Source organism: Drosophila nasuta, chromosome 3 (genome assembly GCF_023558535.2).
Source record: "Drosophila nasuta strain 15112-1781.00 chromosome 3, ASM2355853v1, whole genome shotgun sequence".
Classification (NCBI taxonomy): domain Eukaryota; kingdom Metazoa; phylum Arthropoda; class Insecta; order Diptera; family Drosophilidae; genus Drosophila; species Drosophila nasuta.
The window spans coordinates 20,692,204-20,716,196 of NC_083457.1; the positions used below are offsets into that span (position 1 = coordinate 20,692,204).

The following is a 23,993-nucleotide window of genomic DNA, read 5'->3' on the forward strand; positions in this document are numbered from 1 at the left end:
AATAGCAATACACACGAACAAATATGAATATTTAGTCATACAACTTAAAAACCTATTATGTAACCCATAGCAAAAAAAAACTTTGTACTACTATTGCAAATTTAAAATCAGTTCACTTAATGGCCAACAAGTAATCCGACAAAACCGATTTATAATAGCTTAATAACTGACCTACATAGTTCAGTTCCTAGTTAATTATGCTACCGGATATCGAAAACTTTTTAAAATTTTCAATGATAAATGACATTTCGAGTTAAATATAAATTTTCGTAGTTTCTTATGTAATGTAACATGGTAGAACATAAACCAGGCATATATAACGTAATGCGAACCGAATGGACATATCGATTTATCTGGCCAAAACAGGGAGGAACGGGTGGACACACACTAATGGTAATAGTAGCGACAATGTCGTGCTGTCGATGAAAGAATATAGCGACAGTCGATATAAGCAACCGTATTCTAAAACAATTATTTTGTCACATATTTAAAATATAAATTTTCCAAAGAGATTAACTTAAACTGACATATAACGTATTGTTTTTGTTTCAATTGTTAACAAATTATATATGCAAATACATTTTTTTCTGCATTTTACAAGAAATATTCTAAATATCATTATTATTTTGTTATATTTAAGGTTCGATGTCCAATATAAACTTTACACACTAATTGCTGAAATGGTTTTGTAATCACTTTTGCACTTTTATTGCGGAGTAACTCCCAGTATCACAGAATTTGCACGATTATATAATACTTTTGTTTTTATAGTTAATATCTATGGCATGTGGTTAAATGAAAACATTTACAAAAGAATTTGAAAAACTTTTTTTTTAATATTTACATAAGAGGCGAAAATGTATTTCGAGTATGACAACTTCTCGTCTTTGCGAGTTTCTATCAATTGAAATAGCCTTTGAATGAACTGAGTAAATGCCGAGAAAGGCCTATTCAGGTTGATTCCAAACCGAAATGAAAGCGAAAAGCATTGAGAAGGGCTCAGTGAGCTGAGTGAGCTGCTGTGGGTGAGTTTGCCATGTGAACCACTTTTATGCAAACGGCAAGGACGAGACACAAAGTTAAAACGCTACGAATTACGGATGGATAAAAGAGCTGCGAGGTGGTGAAAAGTACACGATTGAGAGAATACGCGTCCCAAAGGAAACAGCAGAAGAGCAAAAATTTGTTAAATCGATAGCAAGCGTCATGAAGCACAGAGAAATATGTTATCTAATAACATAGTCAAGAACTTGAAATCAGTATTTCCACAAATGAATATTTAGCAATTAAATAATTAAATATATTTATTTAGCACATATAAGTTTGTAATTATTTCTTTTTTTTTTACATTCAATTTCTCTGAAGCACACAGAATACGCGACGGAAAATCACAATACGTTGCAACCCCAAAAAAGACAATGTTCGTTCTAAGCGGCGGCCCTGTACAACTTTTGTATGTGAGCAATAGGCGGTAAACGGTTAGAAAACGGTTAAAAACGACCAGTTTGAAGAGATTTCGCTGAGCATGCGCAAAGAGAGTACACACAAATCTAAGGGTTGTTATTATGTGTTGAAAAAGTAAAGCTCCCACGATTTTCACCTCAACAAGGTAAGTTGAATAATCAGTGTTTGGTCGATATAAGTTAGCTTCTGATGGCCGACATCATTTCAGACCAAAACATTTGAACCTGTGGATCATTCATCAAGGCTTGTTTCTTTTTACTTAATACTATATTAAGTATATCTGCATTTTTGTATCTTTCTCGACATAAATTTTTTGAATCTAAAGATTCAGCATCATGATCTCCCGGTTCGTCAAATGTCTCCAGGTCCACTGCTGAGGAAGAAAGAATCGCAACTTGCGCTGACATTATGATTTTAGTGACTGATTAATATAGTCAAATAAATATAAAAGCACTTACCTCTTTTACTCTTGCTGTTTGTTTCTGTTTTCAAGCGTTCTACACGTTTTTGGTAAGGTTTCCGTAGTTTCTGTATTTCCCTTACTGTTGGCATAGGTGTTACCCTGCTGCGTTTATTAGCTATGGTGATTAAGCCAGAGTCATTGTGCAAAGTTTCTGGGACTTCTTGTTGTAAGCGTCGTTTTACGTGTAGATTTAAGCGCTCCTTGATGTTGCACTTTCCCAATGCAGCTGATGATTCCAATTTTATAACTTGAAGGTTTTCGGGCAGCTCGGCCGACATTGTACAACATATGTTTAGCGATTCCAAGCAAATGTCTAGCCGATCTGGCAACCTTCGGCCTATATATCTTGCATGGTACGTAGCACATGCGAGGTTGATTCCGTGTGACGTCACAAGCAAAACCAGTTGGGTACTTTAAAATTAATGCAAGAAAATAGAGCACAGTATAAATCGAAATACTATCACATATATGCGAACGTATATATATTTATTTAACACCTTTCGTTTCTATCTGTATCGTAGTAGTCCGCCTACTTCCTGTACCACATTTGTAGAGTCTTCATGCGCTTGACCTTCTTCTGAAGCTGCAAGACACCATACATGAGAGCTTCAGCCGTGGGAGGGCAGCCAGGCACGTAAATATCGACGGGGATTATTCGATCGCAGCCTCGCACAACAGAATATGAGTAATGATAGTAACCGCCGCCATTAGCACAGCTTCCCATCGAAATGACCCAACGTGGTTCCGGCATCTGGTCGTAAACCTTGCGCAGAGCTGGCGCCATTTTATTGGTCAGCGTTCCAGCGACAATGATAACATCGGCCTGGCGTGGTGATGCTCGGAATACTACGCCATAACGATCCATATCATATCTGCAATAAATGCATATGTTCAAAAAATAAGTTGCAGCCCTTGGATCGGATCTTACCGTGGTGCTGCAATATGCATCATTTCGACGGCGCAGCACGCCAGGCCAAATGTCAGTGGCCAAATTGAACCCTTGCGGCCCCAGTTGAGCAGATCATCTAGCCTGGCTAGCGACCACTCGGCCATGCTGGACTGCTTGGTGCCGAAAGGAGAATAACCTTTCTTTGGTAGCGAATTATTAGTATCAACGACAGGCATCGTCTGTTGTTGTCGCACCAGTAAGTGGCTCAACGGAGCTGTGAGAGACACAGTTTTGTTGCATGACGCATTCGCTGTGATTCGGGTCGCATTTAGTAGTTTAGCGAACGTCGGCGCACCAATATGTCGCAACATTTTCAATCTCTTCAATAGAATTTGTCCAATTCTTTTATGTAATTTGCAAACTAAACCAGGGCTGCAAGGGCACTTTCTTCTTCTTTAAAAAAAGTAAACAAAATGTGCCATTCAGTGTGACCATCGCATTATCACACTGGAAATTGAGGAACCGTATTATTTTGGTATTATATAGTATATAATAAAATTTATCGGTCCACCATCTTGAATTTTCGTAAATTTTCTGGCAGCGCTGGCCATACGTTTTCTGCGACATCAACGGGGTTCCATGTAAAATTGTTAAATCAACATAAATAAAGTGATTAATTCCACAAGTAAATGTTAAAAAGTGCTTATAAATTAACAATCCAGCAAGTTATCAATAATTCATCGCACCAAATACCCATGAAGTTGGAAATATCAATGTTCAAGTAGCAGCATACATATGTAGTATATAATATAACATTTCTGCTTGCTCGCGTCGTCGTCGACAGAAAATTTGTTGCATTGGTATTGGTGTATCGGTTAACTAGCCAGGCAGCCCATAACAAATACTGCGTGTGTGAGAGAGCGAGAGAGAGAAAAGGTACTCCACTGGGCAGTGTTTGCATTCAGTTTGTGTTTTTTCCAGTGTGTACATACTATGTACATGCCAATGTAAGAGTCGACGCAAGCTAAGGACCATTTGAGCCTTGTATTCTTGAGTTATGAGTGTCGCTGCAATGACTATGGACGATCAGAGACCCTTAATGAACAATTACGATAAAATGTCTACAAAATATGATTCGAATTTGCATATGCTCAGCAGTGGCAGTGGAGGGGGTGGCGTAGTTGCTGGGAGCAACGGTAATGCCGCCGGTGTCGCTGCCGCTTGTAGCAACAGTGGCCCTTCTGGCCCCGCATCGCCAACGCCATCGGGCTCTGAGGAGCTGCCAACGTCACTTCAACAGCAACAACAACATCATCATCACCACCACCATCATCATCATCATTCGACATCAACACAAGCGCAGCAAACACAGGAGCCACAACTACCGCAACAACAGCCTAGCAGACATCATCATCACCAGCAACAACAACAACAACTGCAGCAGCACCAACAACAACATCAAAAACAACAGCAAGAACATGATGTTGCTGTGGCCGACGCTGCCGTCGCCGCCGCAGCCGAACAGCGACGTCTGCTCGAAGGTATTAAATTATTATTTACGAAAACATACAAATGAAAATTCAACATATTGTGTAAACGTACTAAATGATATATCTTATATTACGTACACATATGTATATATTGTATTCCTTTAAAAAATTCATCATAACAAAAGTCAGTGTACATACGTGTGACATTTCCAGTTTCGTTGATTTTTGTTTTGTTTTTCACTTTTTGTGTCTTAAGGAGAGTATTTGAATTTCAAATTTCACCACTAGTTATGTATTAATGAAGCGTGCTCAATTGATTGAGTTGGTCAATTCGGTAATTTGAGCATTATTGTATAGTAAATAATGTCTTTAGGTATTATACTACACTGTAAACATTACAACCTACGTTTGAGTTTTTGTGCAAAAAGAACTATGAAAAACACTAAAAAGAACTCCACGTGCCGTGTGCTCTGTTGTTATTGGTTTTTGCAAAAATAAATTTGAATAAAAGCGAACACTCGAATATAATATAACATTTAGCGTTTGACGATAGATATCAATACTCGAATTTACAATTTTAACACAGCAAACATATAAAATAAAATATATTCAAATAATTGAATGAGAAATAAGTGCGTGCAAATTGAACTTATCAAATTACAAAAATAAAATATGTTAAATGTAATTAAAGATCATTCAATGATCAGTGTGTGTGTAGTGCATTGAACAGTTGTAATATTTATCAAATCCATAATATATTAAAAATAAAATTAAATATTCATTAAAATAGTGCAATAAACGAAAAGATCTTAAGTCGGTTCTTTCCATCACGTCTCGTATTCTCCGACTTTATCGACATCGTGGTCGACATCGTTATCATCATCGTCGTCGCTTTAAACGTTTCTAGAGTGTGTACAGTTTGCGTTATGGCCACTTTTGTTGCCAACGTTGATCAAGTTAACTACGTGCCTTTCTTATTTTGCCTATTTCTCCCCATGCTCTCTTCTTTACAACCGTAAATCCCAACAAGTGGAAAGTAAAAAATCTATGAATTAAATCTCAAAGAAGTATCCAACAAAATTACAAATTTCCTTTCTTGTGTGAAATGTTGATTGAAAATGTAAAGAACTTCATCAGTGCTGAAACAAAACCCTGTATATAAAAAACATGCATCATAAAATAAATATAAATAAATCAAATTACAAATTAATCAGTTTTTATCAGTGTTCAGATATTAAACAATAATAAATCTAAACCGCTACCATTAAAATAATTCGGCAAATTTTCCGAAAACAGTATCTCAAGCTGGCAAGTGACCTAAATGTAAGATCCCGCTTATTTAGCTTCATTCAGAAAAAATGTTATAAAACATTAACACTTCAAACACCAATGATTAGCCAGCCTGCAGCTAAAAATTTATAAACTTGCCATGAATGTGAAGCAGAAGAAATAATAGTCAGTTTAAACGGGATGCATGAAATGCCAGCTTATGCTATGGATGTCTCGAATCTGGACTTTAGCAAATTTAAAAATTATTGACTATTTCATGTTATCTTACCATTTCTGTTTTTATCTGGGCCGAAAATGTATTCGATCCAAGTAATTATGCCTATAACTTGTGGTTGAGTAAACAGTCTCAAGTATATTTCTATAGTTTCAATACAAAATAATTTAATTAATTAAATTATAATTTAATTAATTAAATTATTTTCCCAATTGTATAAACATTCTATACTTAGTTCAATGTGAATTAGTAAATAAACAAAATTTCAACATTTTTTGGTGGTTGAAGTGACATAGACCAATACTAACAATAGTAGGTCTGTTGTATTACTATTCTTAAAAATATTTTCAGTCAACGCAGCCATTTTTATTTTTTAATGTTTTGACTTACGAACGTAACTTAATGCCAGTTTGGAAATGTCGATCTAATACACATTTACTGACGACCAATGTTGGATTAAAGTCGAATTATGTAGAATTATCAAACGCTGAAATAAACGGATAAACGGATAATATATATGAAAAAGATAAATTCTAAATCCCCATAAAAGTTATTAAACTCTGCTTATGCATTAAAAGAGTATTTAATGAAAAATAATTTGAATAATGTTTTGAAAACAAAGTGCGCGCGTTGAGTTTTTTGCAAGTGTTTTTCTGAATGTCTTTCAGTTTTGCCACAAAAATTTCATAGTTTGTTGATTTCACAGTGTCTGCCAAAAAGCAATGAAATGCAAAGTCAAATGCAAGTTAAGAAAGCAAAGTTATAGTGCAAGCGAGTGATGTGCAAATGCTGCAGCAAACATAGGAGAAGCATGCAAAAGAGTAATACAAGAAATAACGTGTGCCTGTGCAACTACGAAACCAGCTTCAAGAGAGGTCCAATGGACCATATCATCTACGGCGTCATCACAACAACAGCAACTTCAACTTCAAGAGCGCAACAACAAACAAAAATGTGTCGAACTAACACGAATGAGTGCAATGCATTGGTATGAATTCGTATTAAGTTCATTAAAAAAAAATATAAGCAAATATGTATCATATCTACGTACAAACTACAAGTGAATATACATTCGCATCACTTCAAGTTGATCAATTTTTTGTGACCTTTAACAAAACTTGCTTTGGACTCTTATTTCTTCTAAATCGATTATTGATCCTATCCCCGTTAATCTTCCAGACCCTTTACTAAAAACGTCTTGTTTGCTTTTTATTACTTTATTCTTCTGGCATGGTCGTCTAAACAGATGAGATTGAAAATCTCAAAATGGAACAAGCTCGATTGGGGTTACAATGTGCTGATGCACAGCGACGAGAAAAAATACTCATGCGTCGATTGGCTAATAAGGAACAAGAATTTCAAGACTATGTGGTAAGCATATAGATGCAATATAAAAAATTTCAATATTATACAGCTAATACTGATAATTGTTAAATACCCGCAACAAATTTTCGCGACACACATTTTTATACTACGGTAATAGTAGAATAGAAGGCTAATTTGGGCGGGCAGGAAATCTATGTAACAGACAGAAGAAACCATATCCAAAACAAAAAAAAATATAAATATTCTAAATCAGTCTCGACAGTCAAGACCATATAGTCAACTCCTGTCGTGCCTTACTGTCCGTTTGAACGCCTAGATCTTGTTATTTTTGTACGCAAATCAAGATTGCCTTAGATATTTAGCCACGCCCACTTTCGCCTGCTAAAATTTGATAAAATCGAATAGCAAACGTCGTTTAAAACCTAACATAATAGAAAATTAAAAAATAATGTTAGAAAGCTAGAGTTGACTTGTGGTTTGATTTTTAAATGAATAGCAAAACATCCGAACATTACAATGCATATATTTTTGTGTAAATTATAAACAAGTACATTATTAAGTCGCGTCTGCCTACTTTTTACTTGAAAATCGATAGCAAATTTTTAGAAATTAATTGTAAAGTTTTTGTGACTCACAGACTACCAATATATTTTTTTTTAACATACAATAGAAACGTATCTTAAATTATTACAGTCCTGAAGACCACAGTTGCTCTGCCTACATATTGTACTGTAGAATTTATTCTAAGCTATAATAAATAATTATTATGGGTGTTAGCTGTGGATTAAATTTTGAAAATTTTGAATTTGAACATTTTTTATTTTTATTATTTTTATACAGAGCCAAATTGCTGAGTACAAGGCGCAGCAGGCACCCACAGCTTTGGCTCTTCGCACTGCTCTGCTTGATCCAGCTGTCAATCTACTTTTTGAACGTCTCAAAAAAGAGCTTAAGGCTACCAAGGCAAAGCTAGAAGAAACACAAAATGAGCTCTCTGCTTGGAAGTTTACGCCTGATTCGAATACAGGAAAACGATTAATGGCTAAGTGTCGGCTATTGTACCAGGAAAATGAAGAATTGGGTAAAATGACATCAAACGGACGTCTGGCCAAATTGGAATCTGAATTAGCTATGCAAAAAAGCTTCAGTGAAGAAGTTAAGAAGTCGCAATCAGGTAATTAAATGCAGTCAATGATATTTTTTAGAACTTTTAACTAATTAACTACATTTTTGGTGCGTAGAGCTGGATGACTTCTTGCAAGAATTGGATGAAGATGTGGAAGGTATGCAAAGCACAATATTATTTCTTCAACAAGAATTGAAAACGACACGCGATCGGATTCATACGCTTGAGAAAGAAAATACACAACTTCGACAAACGAGCAACAGTCCAAAAGAAACCAACGATATTGCCACAATGGCAGGGACTGCGGCCATCAATGGCCAAAGCGCAAGCAACAGCAACCAGTTTCAAACCATTAGCAGCAATCTGTTGCATCCAAATGATGAGAATGTTGTACAAGAGACATCCGTGCTAGCGACCACAAGCGCTGTTATTTACTATAACGGCATTAACAATGATAAACAAGCTACGGTCCCAGAGATCATAACTCTCGACGAAAGCAATACTAGTAGAAATGGAGCTGCCGCACGATTGGCGCGAAAACGTAATTACGAAGAGGAAGGTGCTCCGGCTTCGTGTGTCCATGAGGCACCTGTAGTGCCGACAATAAGAGAAATAAGCACGCCACGTACTTTGCCGCCCAAGAAGTCTAAGCTTCGCGGTTTAGTTACCAGACGAAACTCACAACTTGAGGACGAACAACAAGCATTAAATCCTGTTACAGCGACTCCGCTTGCCATGGACCATATGGTTTTGAATGTGGTTCCAGAGGAATCTACTTTAACTACAACATCAGTGACAACAAATACTGTTGATCCAGCGACGCCTGCTCCTGAAGATTCTCGTGAAGCCCCAACAACGACACCAGCTCGTATTTTGACGAGACGTAGATCGGTGCGAATGCAACAAAACGGTACAAGTGGCATTGATTATTGAGCGAGCAGTTTTTTTTTTATAAAGCCTGCTTATTTGTATTTATGACATCAGAAGATTAACACTTCGTATTTCGATATAAGCATAATATTTTGAGAATTGAGATTCAAGAGAGACTTCATGTTTATTACATATATAAATACAAATATATATATATGTATATATATATATTCTTTTTTATTTTTATAGTATATTATAGTTTTTAATGCCTCTGTATAAGGCATACAAGGACTATTCATATATAAATATATATATATGTATACATCTAAATTTCGGAAAATTTATTAGTCTTGACAAAATACAAATTTATCAAATTAATTCAATTGAAACATTTAAGTAAAATAGCAGCTGAACAGCTATCTGATCGAACCCACAATCGAAGTATAACTAAATTATCGTTTTATTATTGATTTAAGGCATTTATTGTAAACGAAAAAGTTGTAATGAAAAATTACAACTTATGTTAAAATAAATTTGTTAAGCGTAACAAAATTTGAAATAAACAACCAACCTTTTGCTTTAACTTTTATTATTTAATGTCCGTCTGTCCGTCTGTGTGTCTGTCCGTATGAACACCTAGATCACCATACTTCTTTTGTATGGGCAAAAACGTCTACTTACTAAGGGTCTTAGTTGCTTTGGCCGACAATCTGGTATATTGTGCTGTCTATGGTAAATTTTGAATGCGGTACTATTTAGTATTTTTGCAGTATATTTGGTATATTTTGAGAATAATACCGCAAAATATATTGCTTTTATTCAAAATGGGTAGGGGGTATCTCACAGTCGAGTACACTCGACTGTAGATTTCTTACTTGTTTGGTCTTAAATTGGTTTGATGCTTCTCTTCGCTTCTAAGTAATACAAAATCTCTTTGTTCAAGTACCTTTGCCTTATTTTGATCAAATCAGACTTTGTCATAGACTGCAGTAGCTAAAACATTATTTTCAGCTTGTGGCCACAAACGTAAGATCAACCTCATCTGCAGTGTCACTAGATGGAAGCAATCCTAAAAGACGTGCTACCTTTCCCAATAATTAGAGGACTTGCCAATGTCACACGGTTAGTTGTACAATTGATTGCTAGCTGCACCTCTCCCAGAACATCCAATCAGTTTCTGAGGATTTGGACAAATTTCACCAGCACTAGTACCGAATCGTAAATACTGAACTGATTTTTTTAAGAAAGAACTCTTCTTCTGTCAACAAGAACAATTTCTGATCTTTTAAACGCCTCACATTGTATTATCATGATATCATCCATATTGTCGATAGCATAAGAATGTTGTAAATCTCCGAAAGAATTTGGAAATATTAACTCTTCAAAGTCTATTTATTTGATCCTGTATAAGTGGAATTGAGTATTTATCGAAAATAATATTTAAATATAGCTCTCTTTAATCAACACAAAACCTATCCGAACCATTTTTTAACCAATAATTTAGGGCTTTGCATAAGGTGATCTTATTATATTGCATTTCAACAGCTCATAATTTTTTTCGAACTAAATTTCGCTCGCATGAAATTTATCTTTATGACCATCTGTGAACTTTTTTTTTGGATTAATTGATCTTATTTTCATCCGCCAACTCTAAACTTAATATATAGAATATATTTTTTAAACTATGTACATATGTAATTTGCCAACAATGAGTTTAGTTTTATTTTATCTGGTTCTTTAAGTTCAGTATCAATATCAGTTGCTTCATTGCCTGTACATAAATTAATTATTTTAATTCTATTAAATTTAAATTGATTTGATGAAATAGAAATATCAAAATCCTTGTTTAATATTTCACGACTAATGACAATATCGCATCATCGTCCACTACATAGAACAATATCTTAATATGATAATCACTTTTTACTTCAAATTTGTATAGTAATACATATTCCGTTATTGCGTATGCCTTTTAACATAAAAAATATTTTTCAATCTTTTACTATAGAACTTAGTACTTAGCTATTCTTTCATCCGTACTTCAAAAATTTGGCCTCTATCTTAGGTACTGCAAGGCTGCACAGCTTCACTCGGGTTTCTCGGATAAATTACTTCTTTCAGCTTCCTTCTGTGTAGTTCTGGGTAGATATGTATGTGACCCATGTCTTTCATAGTCATTCTTGTTCCTCAACGCCATTGTTTCGTTTATTAAAAGCGAAAACTTTTAAATCGGACTGCAAATTGCCTCTGGTTTGAGCATCATCTATAAAACTTACCATCAATGCAAGAGTTACAGATACAGCAATTTCTGGAGCCATTTCTTCGATAGTTTTGTCATAATGAACTGCAAGACATTCGCTATGTCAACATATGTAGAAACATAGCTGATAGTGTTTCCATAGTGTCTAAGCGTTGTATAAACAATTCTTTAAATGCTATTGGGAAGCGCTACACTCTAAAGATCAACTTAAATCCACTCCCAACGGGGTTTCTCTTAAAATTCAACAGTAGTTCACTAAGGCGCCAGAAGGAAGTTGTACCGATTTCTTTAACATATTCATATTTAATAAAACACACCCTACCATTCAAACAAGTTGTTCCTCGTCCTTTCATTTTTTGTTTTATTTTCTCCCTCGTTTAATTGCCGGATGAGGAGCAGCCATTGATGTGGTGGACAACGAATGGGAGATTGGGATCTCTTGGCTGTTCTCGATCCTATCTGTTTTTGTATTTCTTTAAAAAGCGCAGCTTTTGCACTGTTTACATTTATCCGTTGGTGGTGTGTTTTGCCGTCAGAGTTCAGTTGAGATGTATCGATGAAGATATCAATTTGCGCGGACTGCGTAAAACCAGGGAAGTCCATAATAACAGGCAAAAAAAAAATATTTTTACATCCGATATATTTAAATCGATAGGTGACGCTAAAGTTGCGGAGCTATCTTGACACACATGTCAACGATGGCATATCATTGAATGGTACTATATATCGATATATCGATTGCGAAACAACGTCATTAAAACAGCTGTTGTCCATTGTATCTATATTTTAAACATTAAGTGCTGAGTTAAAATTTAACTCTTATGAAATTAATATAAATTCGGGATCCTGGCTATTTTGGCATTACTTAACTTATGTTCAACATTTAAAATTCTTTGATTGTTCGTTACGAACGTTTGTCTAATCATGTGTGTCAACAGTAATGAGTCATACAAAGCTCCAAGCTTAACTATAACGGATTTTTTTAAATCATAAGCACTAATAGTCTGATCAGGAAGTACTAAATAGATTGTGATAGGTTAAATCATACTGTGGTACCAAAAAATTATAAAGATTCTCAGAAAATTTCAAAACTAACCAATGAAAAAAAACATTTAATTTCGAATAATAGTAACCTATTTTTATTTTTTTTCCATAAAATGTATATTAACCTAAAATGTGTTCATAGTTTTATGTTTCGCGAAAAAAAATCTCAGGTTCAAAATTGAGATAATAGCTAATAAGTGTTTATAATTTCTATGTTTGACGAAAGAGAAGATCGAAGCCTGAAAAGGAAGATAATATGTAGGTAAGAAAATTTGTAATATCTTCATGTTTGAGCATGTAATCCGATTTTTTCTGTTTACCTCTCTTTATAAGGTCGTCGAATACTACTTCTACCTGTTTACATGCAGGCTTTACTAACTAAACTGTAAGGGTGTGTATTGTATATATGTACATCCATATGTATGTATGTAATTATATTCACATACTGGTTTTGGTCTAGTGTTGAGCCTTTTCCCAAGTAGTAAGGTGAATCGTTCTAAAATGAGGATTAACAGTGTTGAGAACAGACGTGATGAATATACGCATTAATAAATAAAAATTGTGGTATGTTTCTTCAGACATATTTACGAATATGTACATACGTATATGCACAATTCACACATTCATGTGTCTGCAAAGTTCCCTACATACAATTCAACTTATCGATACATGTATTTTCATGATCTTGTTAAGAAATACATACATACATATACATATATGTACTTACATATAATTGCACGTCAGTAGAGTGCACTCGCATGTGCATTATATTTATAAATTCACATGCACACCTTCACATAATGTATCTCATACATACGTCTGTGTAGAAATACAAACATATGTATGTATGTATGTACATGTATACTTACATACATACGGTCGTATAGACGAAAACGAAAACAGATAAAATTCAAAAGTTGCCCTGAAGTAAAAACCAGCAAGGAGAAACATAAATATATACTCACATACAGATACACGACTAAGTATTCATATGCATGTGTGCCCACAACCATCAGAAGGCATGTCAGCTAACCATATGATTAATACACATTGAACAGCTGATTCATCCGCGTACTCAATGTTTATATACAGACAAATATACGTACATATAAGTATTTATATACGTATATATGCATACACACACAAGTAATGTGGACATATGGTTATACGCGTACACGACATGTATATCGTGCTCTCCTTGTTACTCACACAGTCGCAACCAGCTGGAGCAGCTACTCAAACTGTTGATATCAGTAAACATCAGGGCCGCAATGCGGTTAAAATTGTCGCGGTATTAATGTGTTCTTGTGCTTAAGTAGTAAACATTCAAACATTTGAAAATACAATATGTAATTATATGTATATAAATGATTACGTATGAATATGTAGTGAGTGCTACAAAATTAAAAATTATTTAAAGGCTAATGCTTGTGATTTCATAAAATAAAAATGGAAAACTGGTTGGGCCATAACTTTACCGAACTGCCTTACTGACAGCTGAGAGACGACGCATTTACTTACATACATACAGTCTCTCATCTGGTGTTTCGCTCTCCATTTCAAATATGCAAGCGCAGAAATGCATAAATGTGTTTGTATGACTACGTATGTTTGTATGTAATCGTGCCTGTATATGTGTGTACATATACACACATACATACGTATGTGAGATGTACTGCGGGGATTCGAGTCGTAAACTTTGCAAAGCAGTTCACTTGAACAGCTGTAAGCGATCGGCGACGACTTCTACGGTTAATATAAAACAGAAACGCAAAATACATATACATACATATGTATGTACAAAAAATAAAACACATACATACATAGATACGTATATGTACGTGCATATATACATTAGTACTAACTAAATAGTTTAGAAAATTAGAACAAACAGCAATCTTAGGCAAATGTACGTATGAATGTATGTACATACGTATGTAAGTATGTATGTATGTAAAAGTGTACATGCAAGCCAGCTATCATCTTTTGCGTAGTTTATTCGTACGTACGTACATGTTTATTTACGTATTTTTGGACTGTATGTATATATGTATTTATACACACACACACCACACTCCTACACACATCCATGCGAATATGCATGTCGTGTATCTGTGAGTGTGCGTTTGTATGTATGTACGTGGTTTACTCGTCGCATTCACCTCGTATTCCAATCGCTTCGCGTTCGTCGTGGTGCTCGTTGCTTGGCTTTTGCTGTTGGTTGGTTGGCGCTTAGATTGGATTGAACAAGAATGCTCCGTCTTCAGCGCGGAGCAGTCGGTCGCATTATGTGGTTCCGTTTAATAGTGAACTCGTAAACCGAAAAACATTAAAAACAGTAAGAATCGAGTAAAAAACAAAAAAAAACCTAAAACTAAATGAAATCAAAAAACTAAAAACAAATATTCATTGAAATTAGCAACAAGTGTTTAACTAAAATGCTTACACACAACCATGTATCTATAAACTTGCACTTTTATGCATATTTTGTGTGTGTGTGTGTGTGCAGCTAATGTGATTAAAACTCTATAAAATGCTATAAAAAATTGAACATACATCTTGGTCATTGTGCTTGTGATTGTATTAGTACATAAATACATACATACTTTACACTGACGTCTGTTCATACATACATATGTACATACATAAACACGAATACAATGTAGACTTGCATACAAACATTAAGTGCAATACATGTGCATAAATTTGTGTATAATCTGTTATGTGCATATATACATATATGTATATATATTAATGCACATACATACATTCAAACAGACTTGGGCATCTGTGTGTGAATGAAAACGTAGAATGCATGTGAATCTTGAGAATGATTCCGAGAGCTTAAATCGTCATTGCTCCAACAACTACAAGAAACGCAATAAAACAAGCAAACTCACTAACTGTGTGTGTGTGTGTCCATGTGCTTATCTGTGTGCGTATGTACTCTCCTATGAGTGTGTGTGTTTGTGAGCGCCCAACGGTGCGTCCAACACTATCTGTGTATAAAAATGATTTACTTGTATGCGTGCATCCGTCCATACATGCATTCATATAAGTATAAATAAAATAAAATAAAATAAACTCATTACCACAGACGAAACTCGAACGTGAGGCTTTGAACATTGCGAACACAACAAAACAAGGAACCAGTTTCACCTTGAGTCAATATGCATACGTACAAAATGTACGTGTATCTGTGCGCTGCTCAGTGTGTGTGCGTATTTACATACAAATGTGTTTGTTATATACGTGTATAATATCTGCTAGTGTATGCATACATAAACGTCCACATCTACATATTAACATTCATGAATACATTCTTACATTGTAATCACGATCAAATACTCTTACTGGCATTTGTTTGAGTATGTGTGAGTGAGTGTGTGCGTTTTGTTCTGATCAGATGCACGACTTATGCACATATACATACTTACATTTTATGTGTGGAACCAGTCATGCATTCGCATACATGTGCATATGTGTTACATACATACATACATCTGCAGTTGCACTGTGCGCTGTTCATACACCATAGACACATTTCCATTTCCGTATTCTTATATGTGTATAAATAATCCTTATATTGAACAAATCATATAAGAAGTCAGTTAAATAAAGTACGTACATACGCAATACTAAAGACTACAACATACACACACAACACATATATATGTATTTATATATATATATATATATATATACGCATATATGTATATAAGATACATTTTATTATATTTTGCATTCAAATAAAACAATCGATTTGTGTTCAGTCTACTCAGGAATAAACAGCTATCGATACTACCCGAGAATATTGCAAATATTAACTATCGAGCATAGCCACGAGCCCACAGATCCTGCCATACCTCAACGGGTAGTTAAAGCAACAAATGAAAGCACAAGAACTATACTAACTAGCAGTGTTCAACAATTATTTACAACAACATCAACAAACATCAACAACAAGTCGTGCAACGCTAAATATACAAGATATACAACAAAATATATTTACTATATACAACAAAATATATACATAAGAAGTTCGGTGCCTGTTGCTGGATTTAACCATATATACAACACACAACATAGATATATACAAAAATAATCGACATCATCTCTACCATGGATAACGATGACCACAGCACACTCAATAGATCTCCAACGGATTGTGGCGACGATAATTTTAATTTGGTTTTCGGATCTGACCGCGTTTCCATCAACTCCAGCACCCCGTATTCTGATGCAACTCAAGTAAGTACACACTATGTAAATAATATAATAATATACAATATCAATACATACATACATTTGCATGTATCGTGATTTCATCGACAATCGAAAAGCGACAATCGATAGAATAGGTCAACGAAACGTATACGCGATAAGATACTGCGTGCAGATTAGATTCAAATTTTGTTTATGCACTCGCACACAACAACTACATACGAAAAATACTTATACTTGTAGCTTTATACTATGTATATGCATACATATGTATGTACGTATCGTCTATTCATGAGGTCATGCACCTCAGTCAGATAGTCGCCAATCGAAGTGGTGAAATAAAGTTGATATGCCATTTGCTCCCCCCAACTTCACAATTTTAGTCATACAGTCATAAAACTTGGCTCTTGCTTCTGATCAAGAAAATGGCACTTAGACTAATATATATGTATATATATATATATATATATATTACACAGGGTGTAGCAGGTTAGAATATTCTAGGACACTCACTTTTAACGCTTGCAGGTCATAGAACCCCTAAACGAAAAACAACGAATTTTAACTTAGTATAATTTTGCCAAGCCCGGAAGCTTAAAATATATTTTAAGGTATGTACACATGCACATCTGTATGTATCGTCGTTCATCATTTCATCAATAAGAGAGAACGAATGACTACAACTTTAATTAAATATGGCAGGGGAAATCTTATTAGAAGCCACAGAGCAATGTCAAACGACATTGAAACATTGTAGAGCTACAATTTCAGCAAGGGCAAGCAACATCAATGGCAATGACCGTTGTAGCATTCGTCTGGTCTGCTCCCACCTCGTCATCATCATCCGATTCAGCTAACACATTGATGCTCTTGCTCTTGCTGCTGTTGTTGTTGCTGTGGCTCGGCTCGGCTCGGTTCGGTCGTCGCTGCTGTTGCGGCTGCAGGCTATATTGGTTGGTTGAACTCGAGGTTCACGAACTGCCACAAGGTCGAAGTTAACGCTATTAATAGTGTTTTTACTGTCTCTCTTTTGTGTAAATAAAGCGGTTATTCACATCAATACACATTTTGGCTACAGGACGACGACAACGCATCTACTTACATGCATATGTATGTGCACAGAAACATTAAGTACATAGATGTATCATCATAGAAATATTTACGTACATGCATACATACATAAAATAATGATATAAGTGCATCCAGTATAGATTTATTCAAACGAACTAGTTCGTTCATTTAGTTCGATCTAATCAAATTGGCTGCGTAGTTGCGATTTCCTTTCCCTTTCGTATTCTCACCACCATTCGTTTGCGTCTATGCCACCACTAAGTTACAGTGGTCTGATTTTGATAAATATATGATGAAATTATTTCAATTATATTGTGCGCACGGAAATCGCACTTGGCTTCCTCGTTTATGCACCCCGACAGATGCGTGTTTCGCGCACAATTATCCGTTCAATGACCTTGCATATGCAATATGGATATGTAAGCATGTACATACATATGTACATATGTACGTATTTATAAGAGATACACACATTATTCGTTTTTCGCAATGTTTATACAATTTATAAGCTAAGTTGATTGATACATGGCAATTTGCTAATTTTAGGCAACCTAATTATATATTTTGCAGACAAAAAAAAACACTCTCCTGGCCATATTAAAAGACCGATGAATGCATTCATGGTCTGGAGTCAAATGGAACGGAAAAAGATTTGCGAGAGAACACCAGACCTGCATAATGCAGAGATATCTAAGGAATTGGGAAAACGATGGCAGCTCTTGACGAAGGATGATAAGCAGCCATACATTATGGAAGCGGAAAAGCTTCGAAAAAATGCATATGATAGAATATCCAAATTACAAATATAGGCCACAGAAGAAACAATCGCGCTTATCTGTTTTAAAGCAAAATCAAGATGGAGACAACAACGATATTAAGCATAATGACTCACACAATAATAATACTAATACTAATAATAACAATGATAATAATAATACATCGACCTCGGTCGCAACATGCACTGCCGCCACTGCCGGTCGGAAAAACAAAAGATCTACCTCAACTTGTCAATCTGGTACGATAGCGAAGCGGTCGAGAAACGATTCAGGTGATAACCTCAAACAAAACAGCAACCACCACAACAAATACAATATAAAGACGGCCTCTGATAACACTGTCGATATTATGATACCATTGGATGAGGATTATTTAAGCTATGCAAATCAGTCGGAATTTCTACCTACGCCTAATAACAATAACAACAATATCAACAACAATAGTGAACTGAGTGTTGATGAAATTACAGTTAAATCGGAAAATCTAACTGAGATAAATCCAATCAATACGAACGAGATTCTTAAATATTTGCCAATGTTTGAGAGTTTGTCAAAAAGCGAAGACTCATTGCTCGAGGCGAATGTGAATTCCATGGAGTTGCCCACCAATAGCCGAGGTGCTGCTATCCAACATCATGTTTTAAATGTGATCCGCAGCCAAACGGCTTTCGACGATTGCCAGACGTTAAGTGGTGAGCCCGTATCATCCGTATTTGATCCCGAAGAGAAGATTGTGAATGATGCTAATTTGAATTCGGCCAGCCATCACTTACCATCACTCTTTGTGACAGACACTTCACACGAGTGCTATGCCGACGACTGTGCATCGGAAAGTCAGCATCCGCTTCAATCAACAGCGACAACGGCGGCGGCGTTCGCCTTCCAACCGCAAACTGTGACCATGAACATTGAAATCCACAATAGTGCGCTTGCGTATGGCGGCCATACATTCCACAATGACGAATTCAATCCGATTCCATCGGCCACCGATGACAGCGATTGCAGCATTCTAACCTCAACACATTCGCCGCACATTGGCTTTGGCAGCAATGGCTTGGTTGATGGTTCCGATGGCATTGTGAACCCATCATCATCATCCACATATTCCACCTCAACGCATGACTACAGCGGCAATCTTATTGGAGTACACAATGATCTCAACTACCAAGTACATGATAATAATGGAGCTCTGCTAGCATACACATTTGAGGACTTACCACCTCAGCCAACTGGTAGTCATTTAGAGTTTAACACTAATCGATATGAGTTTTCAAGTTTATACAGAATGTGAGCTATCAAAATGTGAGAAACAAAAATATTTAAGCTTTGTGTAATTTGTAACTTGTAATTTTGTACTTGTAATTAATGTTTTTACGTTTATAATTATACACCAAAATATATACATATACATAAAGATACATATAGATATTTTATATATATACAAATACATCAAAATAAATATATATATATATACATCAATTCCAATGTATAAACGAACAATAAAATTGCTTTGCATAAGATACCAATTATATTCCAATTGGGATAGCAGGAAAACTAGTACCGAAGTGTTCAATAAGTCCATCGCCTTTTATCTATCAACAATTGTCACTTTCGACAATTGAAATTGATTTAGAAAACGAACGCAGACGGTTGCAATCGAAAATTCAACCTATCTAGCAATCAAATATATATTCTATATATTTGTTTGGCAAATTTGAATATTCAAGAAGAGCATAAACAATCTGGTAAGTTGCCAATTACAGATGTGGCTTAAATAAACACCGCCAACGCCTTAGATTTTTCTTTCCATGTATGTAGAATATAAATTACACATGCCTATGTAGAAAAATAAGAAAATTGTGGTTTATAGTAATTTGTGAATTAATTTTATTGTACTGTGTTTGTGGTGACAAAACACATGCCTGATTTAACTAACAGTTATTCGGATGCCACTGGCTTTTGAAACTTAATCGTTATCGTAATCGTTATCTATACGTTATGCATACGAAAAACTACCGAGCTTTTAAATGCGTTTGCTGATGCTTCTTCAAGTGATCGCTGCGAACGAAGCGTCGGCAACATTGACTGCACGCATAGGGCTTCTCCCCCGTGTGCGTTCGAATGTGCCGATTAAGATCGTCCTGCCGCTTGAAACGTTTCTCGCACTGGCGACAGCGAAACGGGCGATCCTGTACAAAATGGGGCATGCCATAGGTGCCAGGACCATCCTGGGCCGGCAATTGATTGAGTGTGCGTACAATGTCATCTGTAGGCTCGTACTTGACGACTTCGGGATTAGCATTAAAACTAGTTGTCAGTTGTTGGTTGTCAGGTATTGGAGGCGGCGCTGCTGCTGCGATCTGATATTTGTCACTATGTTCCGGCCGTTCCAGCTTAATGCGCAGCGGTAAGTGCTCAAACCCCGATATATCCGCATTCTGCTGTTGCTGTGACTGATGATTGTGATGATTTAGATTTGCATTTGCATTCACATCACTGCCGCTTAGCACGGCCATGAAGTGGAACCCCGAATCGCCCGCATCCGTCGTTGACAGCTTTTTTGTTGACTTTTGCCTGCTGCTACTGCTACTACTTGTCGTAGTGTTGGGCAAGGAACGCTTCGGATTGCTGCTTTTTAGCTGACGATCGTGTGTGGCCAAATGCTTAGTTAGATGATCGCTTCGCGAAAACTTTTTACTGCACTGCACGCACTCAAATGGCTTTTCGCCCGTATGAGTGCGCAAATGACGATTGAGTTCATCTGAACGCGTGAATCCCTTGCCACATTTGGGCTCGGAGCAAACGAATGGTTTGATACCTGTGTGCCACGTGAGATGTGAGCGTAGGTGGGAACTTTTGCCATAGCTTTTCGTGCAATTATCGTACGGGCAAACGAATTTGCGTTTGGGATCCGTGGCATGTGGCGTTGCCATCAGCTTCGATGTTGGCATTATGCGTATCTTAGAATCGCCCATTGCATTAAATTGCAAATTGTCCCTACTACTTGATGTTAAATTGTTTTCAGTCTCTACCGCATTATTTACATTTTCGAGATCCAAGGGCCCCGCACTATGCTTCAGATCGCCAAACATTGTGGAGGCTCGTAGTATGACATCGGGAATGGATGCCTGATGTTCATTTGAGTGCATGTTGCCATCGACAATTGTTGGAAAGGAGTGTGTTCGTTGTTGCTTCGTTGCTTCTATCGGCGTTAACGTTGATGTCGTCAGCATTTGAGGTGTGGGCGTGTTTGGAATTACTTGTGACATTACGTTTTTCTGATTTTGTCCGCAGGCTCCTCGATTCTATATAACAGCTTCTGCAATCTAATAAAATTGTAAACGTTACATTTTTGTTTTCAAATGGGTTTACAATTTGCAATACTTACCAGCACGGCAATTATTAAAAAAAATATAAGAACTATTGGGCGTGGGCGTCGGCCATATTTATAATAAAAACTGCTTATTGAAAGCACACAGAACGTACACTAACTTTGTTTTTGATTTATACTACACTCATTTCGAAGACAATACAACTTTTGTGATGTATAGTAAATAAAATTATTATTTCATATCATTTATTTTATTTATGTCGCACAGAGAAGATAATATTAATGGCTGAGTATTATCGATTATTCGATGACAATGCGAGTATGCTGTTATCGACGAGTACTTAAATTCGACAACACTCAACGCGTCTGGCAAAGGCTTACGAATAATCGAAATTATAATATTAATTTTAATTTTTTTTTGTATTTTGTAATTACTATCTAATTTTTAGATGCATTAATAAGTATAATTTAAAAGATGTTGTTTATTAATTTATTGCCAAATTTTGGAGGAGGATTTTTATGAATTTCTTTCATATAAAAATAAAAAATGTTACCTTACAAAGCATGTGTGAGCAAGGCATAATGCAATGTGTTTACGCCAAGAGCAACAACTTTGTTTTCATTTTTCGTTGTATTATTGTGCTCATAATTTATTTGGGACAACCAGCTCATGCTCCTTAGCTTTTTGAAAGAAATAAACAAAATGCCCTACAGTTCAGCAACAGCTGAAGAATCGGCCACTTCATCCACAAAACGTAGCAGCAGCCGACAGCATCGTAAGCCAACCATATGGACAAGGGAAAAGATCTACAAATTAATTGATTTGTATCGAGCGTCGGATTGCTTGTGGAATCATTACTCGGAGCTATACAAAAATAAGGACTCTCGTACCAAGGCCATTGATCATATATGCGAATCGCTCGGCATCACAAAGTACGACTATGGCAAGAAAGTGCACAATCTGCGCAATCAATTCAATTCGGAATTAAAGAAGTACGAGCGTCGCATAAAGAATGCTGAAGGAATTCGAGCCATCTCGCCTAAGAGCTGCCGCTGGGAACACTTCGAGAAGTTAATGTTCCTGCGGCCCATAATTGAAAGACGGCCGGGATATCAACCACAATGCAAGGTAATAAATTTACACCCTGATTGCCATCTGTCTCACAATACATAGAATTGTTGTTCGAACTTTCTGCATTATTTTTTAAACATATTTAAATACATAAATATGAAAAATTGTTGATTTTAATTAGTACTGGATAATTTAAACTTTTGCTTTTTCAGAATTTGGTAAAAAACGATGAATGCAGTACTGCGGAAACACATGTAACAGGAACTGTATCAGGAAGTCAACTGGGGACTGGAAATATCGTACAGCTGGAGCTGTTAAGCGTAGAGGACACAAGCAATAGCAGTGCAAAGGAACAAGCCACTTGTGACTTACAAGTCACTCCAAAGTCTGAAGTTGCTTCCAACCTGTCTACGGACCCTTCAGTCAATGTTCTTCGCAGAGATTCTATAACTATAAAATCTGCCGAAACACCAAACTATTCGAATGCGCACGGACCGGGTCAGCCGAACACAATCCGCGACCAATGGGATGCATTTGGCGAATTAATAGCGAATGAATTTCGCAATTTAAACTCAGCGATTTCACGCAAAAAGTTAAAACGAAAAATTATGCAAGTTATGCTGGAAGTCGGCGAAGAAGATGATCAAAAATATACGAGCAACAATTGACTTCATACTAATTTGTTAGTTATTTTCCTAAGACTGGCTTTAATATTTTGGTTAAGTGCATTAGGAGGCATTATGTCGCTTAATACATAATTGTATTATCACGATGTGCCTTATCTACCAATAAATCTAACATCAAACTAACAACGCAGAACTAACGATATGAGCAAGAAGCCCTATCATTTCGTCACAACATAGCTATAAACAACGTCACTGTACAATAACGGCAAGTGAGTCATTGCAGGGTCAAAGATTTTTTAAGAATGCAGACGATACTGGGGGGAAGTCATAAATAATGTTTGGTCAATTCCCAATTCATATCATTATATAAAATTTGATGATAACCATTTGTCTTAAAAACCAGCGCATCGCTGAGATCACTAATCAAATTCCAAAATAAAATGCATGCTTTTTCACA

The 23,993-nt window shown here is 36.0% G+C and overlaps 6 protein-coding genes across 8 annotated transcripts; 3 read left to right on the forward strand and 3 right to left on the reverse strand.

Moving 5' to 3' along the window:
* Nucleotides 1–696: 696 nt before the first annotated feature.
* Nucleotides 697–2,269, reverse strand: LOC132788080 (uncharacterized). Of its 2 annotated transcripts, none has more exons than XM_060795382.1 (2): nucleotides 1,923–2,269; nucleotides 697–1,837 (listed from the first exon to the last, which is right to left on the reverse strand). In XM_060795382.1, exons 1-2 carry the CDS (start codon nucleotides 2,203–2,205, stop codon nucleotides 1,644–1,646), a joined length of 477 nt encoding a protein of 158 aa, XP_060651365.1. In that variant the 5' UTR covers nucleotides 2,206–2,269; the 3' UTR covers nucleotides 697–1,643. The 2 variants fall into 2 exon arrangements, with proteins under 2 accessions (XP_060651365.1, XP_060651364.1); XM_060795381.1 differs by having other exon boundaries at nucleotides 697–1,864.
* Nucleotides 2,270–2,372: 103 nt separating this feature from the next.
* Nucleotides 2,373–3,271, reverse strand: LOC132788079 (NADH-quinone oxidoreductase subunit B 2). The gene is made up of 2 exons (XM_060795380.1): nucleotides 2,856–3,271; nucleotides 2,373–2,799 (listed from the first exon to the last, which is right to left on the reverse strand). The coding sequence occupies exons 1-2, from the start codon at nucleotides 3,185–3,187 to the stop codon at nucleotides 2,457–2,459; spliced, it is 675 nt and encodes a 224-aa protein (XP_060651363.1). The 5' UTR covers nucleotides 3,188–3,271; the 3' UTR covers nucleotides 2,373–2,456.
* Nucleotides 3,272–3,409: 138 nt separating this feature from the next.
* On the forward strand, nucleotides 3,410–9,254 carry LOC132788078 (pre-mRNA-splicing regulator female-lethal(2)D). 2 transcript variants are annotated; one of them, XM_060795378.1, is made up of 4 exons: nucleotides 3,410–4,357; nucleotides 7,057–7,181; nucleotides 7,977–8,310; nucleotides 8,378–9,254. In XM_060795378.1, the coding sequence occupies exons 1-4, from the start codon at nucleotides 3,874–3,876 to the stop codon at nucleotides 9,193–9,195; spliced, it is 1,761 nt and encodes a 586-aa protein (XP_060651361.1). In that variant the 5' UTR covers nucleotides 3,410–3,873; the 3' UTR covers nucleotides 9,196–9,254. The 2 variants fall into 2 exon arrangements, with proteins under 2 accessions (XP_060651361.1, XP_060651362.1); XM_060795379.1 differs by lacking the exon at nucleotides 3,410–4,357 and adding an exon at nucleotides 6,533–6,798.
* Nucleotides 9,255–14,488: 5,234 nt separating this feature from the next.
* On the forward strand, nucleotides 14,489–19,949 carry LOC132793840 (putative transcription factor SOX-14). The gene is given in 4 exon segments (XM_060803947.1): nucleotides 14,489–14,774; nucleotides 16,210–16,691; nucleotides 18,302–18,501; nucleotides 18,503–19,949. Coding segments are annotated over 3 exon segments (1,629 nt in total). The 5' UTR covers nucleotides 14,489–14,774; nucleotides 16,210–16,558; the 3' UTR covers nucleotides 19,799–19,949.
* A 421-nt stretch (nucleotides 19,950–20,370) lies between these two features.
* Nucleotides 20,371–22,130, reverse strand: LOC132793835 (zinc finger protein 572). The gene is made up of 2 exons (XM_060803940.1): nucleotides 21,896–22,130; nucleotides 20,371–21,833 (listed from the first exon to the last, which is right to left on the reverse strand). The coding sequence occupies exon 2, from the start codon at nucleotides 21,774–21,776 to the stop codon at nucleotides 20,520–20,522; it is 1,257 nt and encodes a 418-aa protein (XP_060659923.1). The 5' UTR covers nucleotides 21,777–21,833; nucleotides 21,896–22,130; the 3' UTR covers nucleotides 20,371–20,519.
* An 87-nt stretch (nucleotides 22,131–22,217) lies between these two features.
* On the forward strand, nucleotides 22,218–23,966 carry LOC132793837 (uncharacterized). The gene is made up of 2 exons (XM_060803943.1): nucleotides 22,218–22,967; nucleotides 23,123–23,966. The coding sequence occupies exons 1-2, from the start codon at nucleotides 22,509–22,511 to the stop codon at nucleotides 23,576–23,578; spliced, it is 915 nt and encodes a 304-aa protein (XP_060659926.1). The 5' UTR covers nucleotides 22,218–22,508; the 3' UTR covers nucleotides 23,579–23,966.
* The last annotated feature ends 27 nt before the right edge of the window (nucleotides 23,967–23,993 follow it).

What these genes read in the sequence shown, in the direction of transcription:
- LOC132788080 (XM_060795381.1), bottom strand. Translation starts at nt 2,205, where the DNA reads ATGTCGGCCGAGCTGCCCGAAAACCTTCAAGTTATAAAATTGGAATCA. An exon ending in AAACAGCAAGAGTAAAAGAG is followed by an intron (nt 1,865 to 1,922) that starts GTAAGTGCTTTT and finishes TCATAATGTCAG; the next exon opens with CGCAAGTTGCGATTCTTTCT.
- LOC132788079 (XM_060795380.1), bottom strand. Translation starts at nt 3,187, where the DNA reads ATGTTGCGACATATTGGTGCGCCGACGTTCGCTAAACTACTAAATGCG. An exon ending in ATGCATATTGCAGCACCACG is followed by an intron (nt 2,800 to 2,855) that starts GTAAGATCCGAT and finishes CATTTATTGCAG; the next exon opens with ATATGATATGGATCGTTATG.
- LOC132788078 (XM_060795378.1), top strand. Translation starts at nt 3,874, where the DNA reads ATGAGTGTCGCTGCAATGACTATGGACGATCAGAGACCCTTAATGAAC. An exon ending in ACAGCGACGTCTGCTCGAAG is followed by an intron (nt 4,358 to 7,056) that starts GTATTAAATTAT and finishes TCGTCTAAACAG; the next exon opens with ATGAGATTGAAAATCTCAAA. An exon ending in AAGAATTTCAAGACTATGTG is followed by an intron (nt 7,182 to 7,976) that starts GTAAGCATATAG and finishes ATTTTTATACAG; the next exon opens with AGCCAAATTGCTGAGTACAA.
- LOC132793835 (XM_060803940.1), bottom strand. Translation starts at nt 21,776, where the DNA reads ATGTCACAAGTAATTCCAAACACGCCCACACCTCAAATGCTGACGACA.
- LOC132793837 (XM_060803943.1), top strand. Translation starts at nt 22,509, where the DNA reads ATGCTCCTTAGCTTTTTGAAAGAAATAAACAAAATGCCCTACAGTTCA. An exon ending in GATATCAACCACAATGCAAG is followed by an intron (nt 22,968 to 23,122) that starts GTAATAAATTTA and finishes TTGCTTTTTCAG; the next exon opens with AATTTGGTAAAAAACGATGA.